This window comes from Thunnus thynnus, chromosome 4 (genome assembly GCF_963924715.1).
Source record: "Thunnus thynnus chromosome 4, fThuThy2.1, whole genome shotgun sequence".
NCBI classification, from domain to species: Eukaryota; Metazoa; Chordata; class Actinopteri; order Scombriformes; family Scombridae; genus Thunnus; species Thunnus thynnus.
In genome coordinates, this window is record NC_089520.1 from 19381025 (window position 1) to 19393753 (window position 12729).

Sequence of the window (12729 nt, forward strand, 5' to 3'; positions counted from 1 at the left end):
TGACAGAACAAATATTGCGTTTACTTTTTTTATTCATTTTTTTGTATTTAAGTTAGCTTTATATTTTCTATTGTTTCAGCTTATTGAATATGCCAGTTTGAGACTGTACTATTTGTATAAGTAAATGTTTTGAGCTGTACAGTAAAGACCTAGGAACAAGTTAAATGTGAGTGTCCAGCATGCTGAATGATTTACTTGTGTGAACGTGACCTAATTTCCCATGAAGCATCATTCCTCATACATTAATTGCATCCGCATCGTGCATTGTGACGGTGTGATGTTGTGTTTGAGAGTGATGTGTGTCTCACTTACTGTGTCCCCTTAGTAGACAGCCTGTGCAGTTTTGTGAGAGTGCAGCATGTTTTTGGGGTTGCTGGTGTAAATGTATTCAGAAAAAGAGAGATGTGTGTGTGTGTGTGTGTATGTGTGTGTGTGTGTGTGTGTGTGTGTGTGAGCGTGTGTGCACAAATACGTTTCTTGTTTTATGGCTGTGTGTGTGTCTGTATGTCTGGATGTGTGTGTCCCTGTCTGTCTGTCTGTGTGTGTGTGTGTGTGTGTGTGTGTGTGTGTGTGTGTGTGTTACAAATGCATAAGAGGAAAATCTATTTAAAAAAACTTTATCAGAGGAAGTCCCCAGAAAAAAAAGTGAGACTGAGTAAAAGTTTTGAATGAAGCATGGATACTCTGTAATGTTTTCTGTTTTTTAACCTAGGAGGCTGTCCTCAGTGCCCCAGTTTGCTATTGTATGTGCTGTATCAGAATATTACTATTGAGTGTTGGCCAGCTTGTTTATATCCATCAAATAAAGGTGACTTTCTTTCTGTCTCTGTTTGTGATTTTTTTTAAGTGTAAATTAAAATGAGTTAACTCTAACTAGCTAAATCCAATACTGTCTACCACTAATAATATAAACTCTGTATACTAATAATAATGCATAACTGGTAATAAAAATGTTTCATATCAGCTCCAATATCATACTCATATTATTATTTTTGAAACTTTGTAATAATTTCATCCTGTAGTGTAACCAGCATAAATTGTAATGTGTTTAGTATAGCAATTATTTTTTGCTAATTTAAATAACTTTTCTACCTCCATCACTGAAATTCCACTCTGTGTGTATGCAAATAATTGATACTCTCACATATTTGCTTTGCCTACTATGTCAAAAGCTTTGAGAATAATCATCAGAAAGTCTTGGATTTCTATATTCTGTAAGGCTATATTAGAGTTTCTGTTTGCTGGTTGTGTGCTTGTTTAATTATGTTTCTTGTTCTCAGGTCTCTCTTGAAAAAGAGATCTCAATCTCAATGAGACTACCTGATTATTAAAGTTTTTTTTTTTTAAATAATAAGGTAGCATTAACAATTGCAGGGCCCTGTAAAATGATGAAAGAAGAATCCTGAGTATAAAGTCTGTCAAAACGGCATACAGTATTTATTTCAGTGTTAAGAAATACACATCAATGTGCACATCAAGAAACGGGGTTACAACATCAAAAGTGTTTTTTTTGCAGTACAAATACAGTGTGATTGATACAGTATAAGAAGCAAATATACTACATGGTATATGCTCACACACAAACAGACAGATGTATAAATTCATGCTGTAAATTCTTCTTTATTAAAGCCACACCTGGCAAATGTTGGTTGCTTCAGCAGCCACAACAAGGGAGCTACTTCAAAAGTTGAAATACAAAAAAGTGCAACTCATTCATGGCTTATTTCCAGCTCAGTACAACAAACTGCAGCCCCGTTTGGGACTGTCTCATCCACTGCAGAGAAGACGGTTGTGTGTCACTCTTTATTGGAAGTATGGAGGTTAAAGGATCAGTTCACATTTAAGTCTGATTGTTTTTAGCCGCTGTAATTGTTCTTCCTCTCCATACTACCTACAAAGAGATCCCTTCTTAAAGTGATGGGGACAAAATCTACAGTCCTCGTTCAGTATAAAATTGCATTCTTAAGTTGAGCTGAAGTTAATATGAGGCTTTAGCAGTCTGAGTTTGCCAAATAAAGTGTTTATCTTCCAAAGCTTCGATGTTTTTAGTGCGAAATCCCCTTTTTGTGTTTCCACAGACCGTGCTGAGCTTTAACGTCCCTTTAGAAAGCTGTCTAACAATCGGTCTCCCCTGTCAGAGAGCCAGTAGCCTGCCATGGCTGCCACTGCTCCCATGAATAGAGATGTGTAGACCAAATCTCCTTTAGCAGCCATTGTGGCCAGAGCACAAAGCACCACCCCAAAGAACATCTGCTGCAGCACCTCTACCTCCTCATCCTGGATATCCTCAAACAGGCCTTTCTCCTCAACACCTGCAGAGGAAGATGCACGTGTGAAAAGTTGCAGCGGGTTTATGTGTTCACATGTTCATGTGTGTCTATGGCGAGTTGAGACATCACTCACTAAGCAGCTGTTTCTTCACACAAACACTGTCCTTGCGGATGAATCCGTCAACACAGATGCAGCGGAAAGAGCCTTCGGTGTTGGTACAAATCTCATTCAGACCATGGCAGGCAAGTACCCTGTCACTACATTCATCTACATCTGAGAGAAACAAAGACATACTGTATGCTATAATCTCACCAGAGACTTGTAGATTGCTGCTGCTCTTCAGAGGCACATAATGAATTAATGTAGGTGAAATAATAATTAAAAAACATTCTCTTATATGAAATTACCCAAGCACTTGGACCCTGTCAGTCTGTACCCAGAGGCACACTTCCTGCAGCGTGCTGGTCCATTACCCATACAGCCCACACAGGCTGGGTCACAGTCTGTGGAAAGAGGGACCATGTAATATCTTCAATTAAAGACTGCACTGTACTGTCAAAACACTGTATACAGTATGAGAGCAGATCAGACAGGTAGAAATATTTAACGTGGAGCTACTCCGTTGTGCACAGTACAAAACCACAACTGCACCGGACAGAACACACAGTGATGCTGTATGAAACCATATAGATGTTTCCCTGAATTAGTGCTGAAATGACTGATGGAAAAGTAATAGAAAACAGAAGTTAAGAATTGATTTATTGTTAAACAAATATGTCAAGTAAAAATGCAAAAAAAAAATCATTTTCTGGTTCCAACTTTTTCCAACAGGATTTCCCGCTTCTTATTGTTTTATACAGTATCACAAAATATCCAACTGAAGTAACAAGAAGAAAAACACATTTCTGAGTGGAGGGAGACTTTCAGTTCATCAATTTAACTTCTAAATTGTTTCTTTTAGACCAGTCATAAACCACTGACCTCTGCACTCAAAGGAACCTTCTGTATTATAGCAGTAGCTGCTGGGAGGACAGTTGCCCAGCTCAGTGCCGCACTCATCAATGTCTGAAACAGATCAAAAACACATATATTCAATCATTAATCCGTCTTATGGCATCCATATACCATGATTTCCAGACTCATGCACAAACCTCTGCATACAGTACCTACACAGATGTTATTATGGAGCGTCCATCCTGCTCTGCATTCCACACACTGGTCATTTTCAGGGCCTGAACACTTGCTGCAGGTATCTGGGCAGCTGTGCACCTGAACAGCCAGCAGAAAACACAGCCAAGCAGTCTGCAGCAGCTTCCTGTGAAGCATCCTCACTCCCATCTGTCCCAGCTGGTCCAGAAGATGAAGCTGTTTATCTCTTTCCAAAATATCACATCCAGGTTTGTTAAATGATGCTTGAAAGTATATGAATTATTATTATTATTATTTTAAAAAGCTCCCTAAATATAGTTTAGCATATCTCATTATCCCTTGAGATCGTGCAATCGAGGCTCCAAGAAGACATTTTGGAGTCTGAGTCTGTTTGTGGCAAATTGTGTGTCATTGGGAGGAAATTTGATAAATTGAATATAACAGTATCATTTCAATAAGTTGGCAAATATATGTCAGTTTCTGCCCGGCTGTTCATAGTGAAAAAACAATGACACCATGTCCCTAAAATATAGCCAAATATAGCCTGATAATGACACAAGTGTAGACTTTCTTTATAATTTAATAATAATAAGTTTTTTTTAAGGGGATTTTGTTTAACTTTGATACTTTCTTCATAATGTTTCTAAACCTTTTCCAATGTTTTTTTTTTTATTAGCTGTACATGTCTATTTCAAACCATATTAAATAGCCTATAGGCTGATTTAGAAAATGTGCGTCACATTCATAGTAGATTTTAACGCCATATAATAAAACATGAACTTACAGTCAACATAACAGCCATTGAAGTGGACCTTGACATGAAGTCTAGATGACTTCGGTGTTTTCCTTCCCTCCTCTGTGTCCGTCGACCAACTGTGAACTCTTTAAAGTTTAAAAAGCAGTGAACGCAGCCAAGACACTCTTTCAAGCTTCTATCCGACTAGTACCCGAACAGCCCGAGCGGGCGGAGCATGTAGCGGCCTCTATGCACCGCCCCTCCAGAATGTCATGACGTTCTTAACAAGCACCTCTTTGTGTGCTTAAACTGACACCGATTTGCACCAATTAGATCCATCCGCCCTGCACTGAGAGACGACCAATCACGATCCGATATCCGCCACGCACAAAAATAAGTCTATTTATTTATAGGAGGTGTTGACAGACTTACTGCACATGGATATAATTAGTCTGCAGGAGTTTAGGTTAAACATTTTGCAACTTAAAGGATAAGTCTGGTCATATTTCACGTTTTTTCTTACATTCAACAAACCTCATGAAAAGCAAACGAATGAATTGATCCTACCAACGAGTATTGCTTGATATAGCTTTGAGCCATAGCGCTCCATTGTTGTCCAAAAACTTTTTAATATGAGCCACACTGTTGAAATGGGTGATATGTCCCTTCATTATGTTGACTTTGCTACTTTAGTTTATTTTGAGACCCCATCATACACCATCCTGGTGTTGTAAATACTCAGGAGAGCAGAAAATCTCCCTGACAAATGCACAATTCACTCCTGGTTGAGTGACATTTGCTAAAAACTACAGTCCCCAGATGTCTTAGAAAAGTATTTAATGTATTCCGTGGGAATGAGCAGTTTTGAGGCTAATATCATCAGAATTACTGAGAAACAGACAAGCACACTGTTTATTTTGGTCTTGTTGTTATAGATTATAGCCAGTCTTATTCTTTAAAGTGTCTCTTATTTATCATATTCACCACCTGGATGAATGCGTAGTTCGTGTGCACGGAGCAACAATAATGTTCAGCGTTACATCCATCAATAAGTTAAAGGCATGATATTTACAAGATATGTTGGTCTGCTCCCTCTTTAGTCTTTGCTCTTCATCCTGCAGAGGCACCCCGTATTTACACTGTCTGTGTCCTTCCACCTGATCCCCTTCTTTTTCCTCCCACAGTTAGCTCAGACAGGAGAGCCTTTTTCTGTGAGGGAAGCTGGAACAGAGGAAGCCCCTGAAGAGGCTCTGGCAGTCTCTTGTAGCTGCTGAGATGTGCGAAAGAGTCAAATTTCACCAGGAGGAAACGTTCACCAGCCCTTCCCTGCAGCTTGTCCCCTTGGATGAAGCTCAGGGAGGCCGTGAACACATCAGAATAAGGGGACCATGTCTGAAGGAGACCATTATCTTCCTCTTTGCGCTGATGGGTCCATCCTTCTGCTCTCTCCAAGGCTTTGGGGGTCACCACGAGCACGACTCGGCCGCCAAGGTGGTTCAGCTCCAGCAGCTGGGAGTGCAGCCATGGCAGAGGCCCCATAGTGCACTGCTTCTTCCTGCTCCACTGGTCCACAGTCACGCTGAAGCCCTGGTTACAGAGCAGGGAACCAAGCCCACATACCGACTTTTGAACACCGTTATCCATATCTGGGGGGCTCAGCAGCACCACATGACCATTTCTGCCAACTTCCCAGAGGAGAAGAGGAAAAAACAAGGTGATGAATGTCAGAGAGTCGATTTGTTCTATCATGACTTAATAACTTTTATGTAAAAGAAGATAAAACTCACTCTCTACAAATCCTCTATGACGCCAGCTCCACACCCATTCTGCAAAAGTCAGAAAGATGTTATTCATTTCAGTGCCACAAATAATTGATTCCCTGAATTGAATGCGGGCGAAATGTGTGCATTAGCTCATAAGTGTGCATGTTTTATCATATAAAAGATTCCTGGATCCAGTAAACAGCATTTGGTCTTTGAGGCAAATGAAAGGAGCTTTTATGGGAAGTGCCTGAGGAAATGCACACAATTGGACAACGCATATTTGATCATTTATCGGTTACAAATGTCAGAGCTGTTGGTTATTTTTGGAACTATTACATATTTAAGACACTTACTCTTGACAAAATCGTGGAGGAAATAAATGAGGAGTGCACTCAAGCAAACCAGCAGCATCAAAGCGACAACCATGAGACTCCAGCGCCATCTGCCAGCTGTAGGGACTGCAAAACAAAACCACATTTATGAAAAGCTCATATAACAGGTACTGAATATATAATATAATATGCCACACCCTAACCAGTATCGGTTTCTGTAATTATAAACTGTGTCGGACTCACTGTTATTATAACAGAATGGACCCAGCTGATGTCCCTTTTCGTTTACTTTCATCTGCATAAACAGATAAACATGGATGAGTTATTTAGTTTCAGAGTAAACACTGTGTGACTCACTGGAGAAAAGTTAAGAATACTTTACCATCACACACGGTGAAAGCTGAAAGTCGATGTCTTCAAAGACCCCTGTTTGCTCCTGAAGGCGACACAATTGTAAATCTTTTTATCTTCTTAAACACACTGTGCAGCCAGACATTGCTCAAACCCGTTACATCTTTACACAAATATCAAATGTGTCCGTTGAAAATTTGGGGAAATATGTATAAGATTTTGCACAAGACATTTAAAATATTTCCATTTGCAGCCATAAAAAACAGCTGTTTCACTCAGTGTAAACATCATATAGCTTCAGTGAAGAGTTGGAACAAGCTGATACAGAATATATATGTGGTACTGTCAGTGTGCAATAAAGTGATTTTCCCAACTTTACAGCTACTTAAGGGGAAATAAAAGAGGAAAAAAATGGATATTAAGGGGTTAAAACCAAACAAATGAGGGGTACAAGGTTGTGTTTTGTCTTACCCAGTGTCCCTTGATGTTTTGTCTCCATGTGCTATTTGCCAGCTGTCGTCTAAAGCCCTTCATCTCTCTGCAGTTGTCCTGTATGAGGCCTGCAGTCCGGTGACAGGGCCACACTTCACCCTTCAGACGGCAGGGGGCAGACAGGTTCCACAACAACTTTGTACCATAGTTGCTCATTTGAATCTGGCCCACAGACACTGACACATTCTGCCGCAGGTTCTCTTCAAATGGAAGAGAACCTAAGAAAGACCAAGATAAAATATAAGCACAGAAAAAGAAAACAAACTGTACCATGTAAAATGAGACCAGAAAAAAACTTTAAGGCTTCTCACCGTTAAAGGGGCAGCTTTGAATGCGCAGAGGCTTGTTGTCATCCGTATGCCATGCCTATAACACATACATACACACAAACATGTCAGTTATATAAATCATACATTAGCCAGACGTAATCGTGATGTTTAAATGATAATACCTGAAGACACATGCACGGGGTCACAGAGTACAGCGGGATGGTCATCCTGTCCAACACCTAAAGTAATATTTAACATGGTTTTAGTGAGAGTGAGAAACCGGTGAAGGAAAGTGCTTCAGTACCCTACATTTACTTAAGTACTGTAACTACTTGTGCTTTACTGGAATATTTCAATTTTATGGTACTTTATATTCCTCCTCCATTACATTTCAGAGGGAAATATTGTACTTTTTACTTCACTACATCTATACTACAGCTTCTGTTGCATTGTTAGAGATTGAACTACCCAACAGTAGTTAAAAAAAGTTTTAAAAAAGTAGTTAAAGGATAGGTTCACAAATTTTTTGTCAATAGTCAGGTGTCCAAATGGACACTGACACATGTTTTTCTTGCTGTAATTATTCCTCCTGTTGACACCGACCACTGAGAGATGGGGGACAAAATCCACAGCCCTCCTTAGCTGTCCACATTTTTCAAATCAAGTCAATATGTTCCAAAATGAATCTTTTTAGTGCCAAATTCCTTGCATTGCAGCTGAACAGGAAACACTGTCAACTGAGACAGTTTTTTAATAAAAAAAAAAAAAGACTGTAACTGTGGAAGATATCCACTTTATTTGACCGCTGAGGCTTCATATTATCTTCAGATAAATATTCAATTTTTGTTCAAAACGAGGACTGTAGATTTTGTCACCCATCACTTTGTAAACACATTTGGAGAGGATCCTCTAATGGTCAGTATGAACAGGAGGAATGATTACAGCAAGCAAATAAAATAACTAATATTTGACATGTAACAGTGTTTTTACATTGCTGTGTTGCCACTTTTACTTGAGTAAAAGATCTCTGAGAGAAACACAAACAACAAACTGCTAACAACACAGACCTGACATCTTCCATTCTTCTCATACTGGGCGCACACAGTGTGTGAGCTCCTATTCCTTCCAGCAAACTGCAGCTCCACTCGATTCATGCCTTGGTTAATAACACGGATGAGTCTGGGAACTGAAAGGAGAAAAAGACAAACTGGTTTATTTCCCTCTGAAGACAAACATACAGTAGATGATACATGTAAAAGCAATGAATGTATCATATGGGGATAATTTACCATAACACTCTTCAGTGTCTTTCTGCTGCCTCTGGGAGCACACTGAGGACAGACAGGGATATGTGTCAAACACTGTTGCCATACTTGTAGTGAGCAGTCATGAGTTCAGCAGGTACTTTGTAGTTAAACCATAGACTTTACCTTCATCTAGTGAGGGCACCACAACCTCTTGTCTCACCAGATTTGATGAACAAACATACACTTTACTGCCAAAGAAAACTCCAGCTGGCTTATTGATCACCATGGACATCTATAGAAGTCACACACACACACACACACATATGGCTTATTAGACAAGTTGGCTGGACCTGAGCATGTATCTCTAATAACAGTACAGAGTTTAGAGTACCTTTGCCAGGTCTGACTGTGTATGATTAACCATGAACTCCACCTTCTTACATGTGGGCATGGTTGGTGCTGCTTGGTAACAGATTGTCACAGACGCTGTTGCAACACAGAAAGCAGAGGCGTGACTTAGAACACACAGAAACTAATAAAATTGAACTGTAAGAAGCACTTAAAACTCTTCATCCATAATTAAATGAACACACGGGTGTTTTTTTGTGTTTTAACTCATTAACTATAAACTGTACATACTCATATCCTGTATTGACAAAAATCTTTTAAAAAAGCATACCATAAGTTTTTACTGATTTTCCATCTTCCAGACAGCCACTGGTTTTCATCAATGCCACTATATTTGAATCCATCACAGTGAAAATTTTTGCCTGTGTTTATTATTTGTCCTAGTTGATTGCTCAAGGAGGGCAATTAATCTAACAACTATTTATTTCAGTGTTACCAAGGAAACACCATTTACGCAAACACAACTCTTCTCATTCATTGTCTTCCAGCAATGATTTCCCAACATCCCAGGACATGCTCCTCAGCAGTTGACTGTTGCTCAAAACAGTTCCCACTGTATCGCTGGGTGACTATAATGTAACCATGACAGAAAATGATAGATGAGTCAGAAGTGTTCACTGTGATGGGTTGCCTATTACAAACGTGTCTACAATGTGATTCTCATGTAATACTGACATGAAATGAATCCAGTAGCTGCCTGGATGGCCAAAACTTGTTTGGTAGTAATGTACAGTAAAGGCTGATTAATGTACTGGTTAATAGATGCAAACATACAAAACCACCAGAATGGTCATTCAATGACAAGTAACTATCAGTAAACATGACAGTGGACTTCATATAGCCTCCATTGACACCTTTTGGATCACTGTAATCCTCCTCATCATTCCCGGACTGGTCCTCACTCCCTGTGTCATTATACGGACGGATGTAGAGCTCTGCATCTATCACCAGACATAATGTGCAGGCTGCTGTGTCCTCGCAGCAGAGTTTGAACTTTGGCATCAGGTTTTGGACATCCACAGCATCATCTGGGTCAGGCATTAGCACCTCATCCTTCATGGTGCATTCAGAGAGACCCTAATGGGAGGCACAAACAGAAAACAGAAATACTCATTTGTTGAATGCGCCTAAGGCACCAGCACAGCAAATATTTGCTGTTTAGAGGCCTATATTGTAAAAAATGTACATACAACATCCCTATCGCTGGCAGATGGCTATGACCATTTGTTTGTTTTTAATTAAATGTTTGAGAATAAAACACTGTATCAGTGAAAAAGGAAATTAAAATGTCAGAACAGGCTGCCTCAGTACTACAAGGAAATTAAAGTGTAATCCGTCAAAAGAAACTGTATGTATTGCACTGTATCTTACCTGTTTGCAAATGACATCTTTGCCGTCATAGTCAATTATCTCCAAACCACAGGCTGATATGCAAAGAGTCATTAAAACGCACCAACCGGGCCATCCAGGAGGAAACATTTTGTCAGGGGATGCTCGGAAAGATCTCAGTCCTACAGCATTTTTCTCCAAATAACTTTCTCCAAGAGTGACATGAAAACCTTGTCAAACAAGTCCGGACAGATTAACCTGGCGATAACCGTGATAACCTGCCGTGATCCACTGCACTCCGGCATGGAGTGAATCAAAACCACCTGTTAAAGCACAGCAGTGGATGTTGCCTGGGTTTCACCTTTGCTTTTGGCCCTGAGGAGCAAGCGACATGAATTAATCCTGGGGAAGATTTTCTGTGACAATATACTTGAGTTGAATAAAACTTTAAAATAAAAAATTTCTTTAAATAGATACATTAACTGGGAACTAATTAGAGCCTCCTTAAAGCACCTTCAAGCGTTAAACAAGCAAACAGAACTACAACATATGATAAGATAAAAGTATAAAAACGCAACACTAGAAATGATCAATTATAATTATCATATTATACTAGTAATCTCATTTATCATTTATGATCTGGTTGACTTACTGTGTTTAACAATCTGTTTAAAGTAATCCAGTCTGAGCAGTGCATATCCTCTTCTTTCAACTCCACACTTTATCAAAGAAGCCTACAAGTGTTTCAGTCATGTGAAAATTGCACCAACACGTCACTGTCCTGACGAAGAAGTCCCTCCCTCTCCCTCTCTCTCACCACTGCACATGTTGAAATGCTCCTAATCTCTGAATTCCTCATTACAGTGTAACCAGCACAACCTACATTGGTCAAAGTCCACGACTACTGTTCATTAATCAAAACAGGACTCCACCCTGAACACTGAGTCAAAATAGCCGTAGAGACACAACTGCCTTGTTAACATTTTCTATGGCTAGTTTATAAAATGTGTTGGCAGCGATATGGTACGATATGTTCTAGTTTTGTTATGTGGATTTGGCTGAGATTTCTCCTCCGCATTTCAAAGTATGCAGTGCCTTGAAAAACAAGTTTATCACCTCCGCTCATAAGTATCCATATACCTTTGACCCACATAAATAATGCAATTCACTGAGGTGACAATCCCAGATGTAACACATGACCCGCTGCTCACATAGCCGCCAAACTGGTTTGACCACATAATGTTGAGTTAAGCGCTATCTGTCACTGCTGGGAAATGTGTTTCTCGTGTGCTTTGTAAACAGTAAAGGGAGACAGTATATTTACTTAAGCACTGTATTCACTGTAAGTGTGACTGTGAGACCCTGGAGCTGAACTTTTCCATTTTACAGTAAACTTCAGAGGGCAATATTTCACTCAGCAACATACAACTGATAGCAGTAGTTACTAGTTATGTTCCTGATCAAGATATCACACACTGTTTAAAATACCACTACATAAACAGTAGGTGAAGCAGACAGAACTAGCGCCACCTAAATGTGTACTGCTTACGCTACAGGTAATGTATCAATAATTTATCATTATTCAAAAGTACATTTAGCACTTACATTTCTACCTTTGACTGCTTTTTTAGTATGCAGTCTTGCCATATTTACTCGAGTGAATGACTCTGTTCTGTATTACACGTGACATTATGTTGTGTTTTCACTTTATGTCATCAGAGTTGCTTCTGTTTGCTTTATGTTTTGTGCAAATATTTTTACTTCCATACTAAGTTCCACGACACTGGTTACATTGACACAGACATTTACATATATGGAAAGTACCACTGCTAGCTATAGTTGCTCAAATTACAAGGCTTTGGCCAAATGTAAACACATTTTTAAGAAGTTGTTTCAGTATAAATGTCAGATGGGTTACACTACAGTATGCAAACAGCAGGTTAACAATACACCGCTTTTACTTTTGGTTTTCACCATGGATGCAAAGACATATGCAGAGTAACGGGTTAAATTGGATGCCCTCTTTACCCATAAATTACAAAGATGAAGTCCAAACTGTGGTAACAAACTTTTTGGCCAGCTGATAACGGTCTACTGCACTGATGTAGTAATTGATTCACTGTATTAAACACAGTATACTTCTCTTTTAGTAGCTGAATCCCCACTGATGTCTTGATATGGTCAAGTATAACTATAACAATGTCTTTTGAAAGCTAAGTTTTATTTACATGATCTTATCCTTATTAATATTAAAGTCAAATCAATCGATAAATGAATGTCCATTATTAACAACATGTTGGATGGCAGGCTGATCTCATGCTGTGGAGCAGAGTTCATTATAGATTTGTTTGAAATTCCAAACCAAACGAATCAGTGACTAAA

The 12729-nt window shown here is 39.3% G+C and overlaps 2 protein-coding genes across 2 annotated transcripts; both read right to left on the minus strand.

The window, feature by feature from the left end:
- Nucleotides 1–1409: 1409 nt before the first annotated feature.
- LOC137181502 (protein disulfide isomerase Creld1) lies at nucleotides 1410–4846 on the minus strand. Its single transcript, XM_067587262.1, has 6 exons — nucleotides 4205–4846; nucleotides 3438–3646; nucleotides 3253–3336; nucleotides 2679–2774; nucleotides 2404–2544; nucleotides 1410–2312 (listed from the first exon to the last, which is right to left on the minus strand). Exons 2-6 carry the CDS (start codon nucleotides 3607–3609, stop codon nucleotides 2092–2094), a joined length of 714 nt encoding a protein of 237 aa, XP_067443363.1. The 5' UTR covers nucleotides 3610–3646; nucleotides 4205–4846; the 3' UTR covers nucleotides 1410–2091.
- A 132-nt stretch (nucleotides 4847–4978) lies between these two features.
- Nucleotides 4979–12656, minus strand: il17rc (interleukin 17 receptor C). The gene is made up of 15 exons (XM_067587261.1): nucleotides 11000–12656; nucleotides 10390–10722; nucleotides 9873–10095; nucleotides 9002–9096; nucleotides 8794–8902; nucleotides 8653–8694; nucleotides 8431–8549; nucleotides 7546–7602; nucleotides 7406–7460; nucleotides 7074–7312; nucleotides 6634–6687; nucleotides 6495–6546; nucleotides 6273–6377; nucleotides 5944–5982; nucleotides 4979–5841 (listed from the first exon to the last, which is right to left on the minus strand). Exons 2-15 carry the CDS (start codon nucleotides 10495–10497, stop codon nucleotides 5291–5293), a joined length of 1848 nt encoding a protein of 615 aa, XP_067443362.1. The 5' UTR covers nucleotides 10498–10722; nucleotides 11000–12656; the 3' UTR covers nucleotides 4979–5290.
- Nucleotides 12657–12729: the final 73 nt, after the last annotated feature.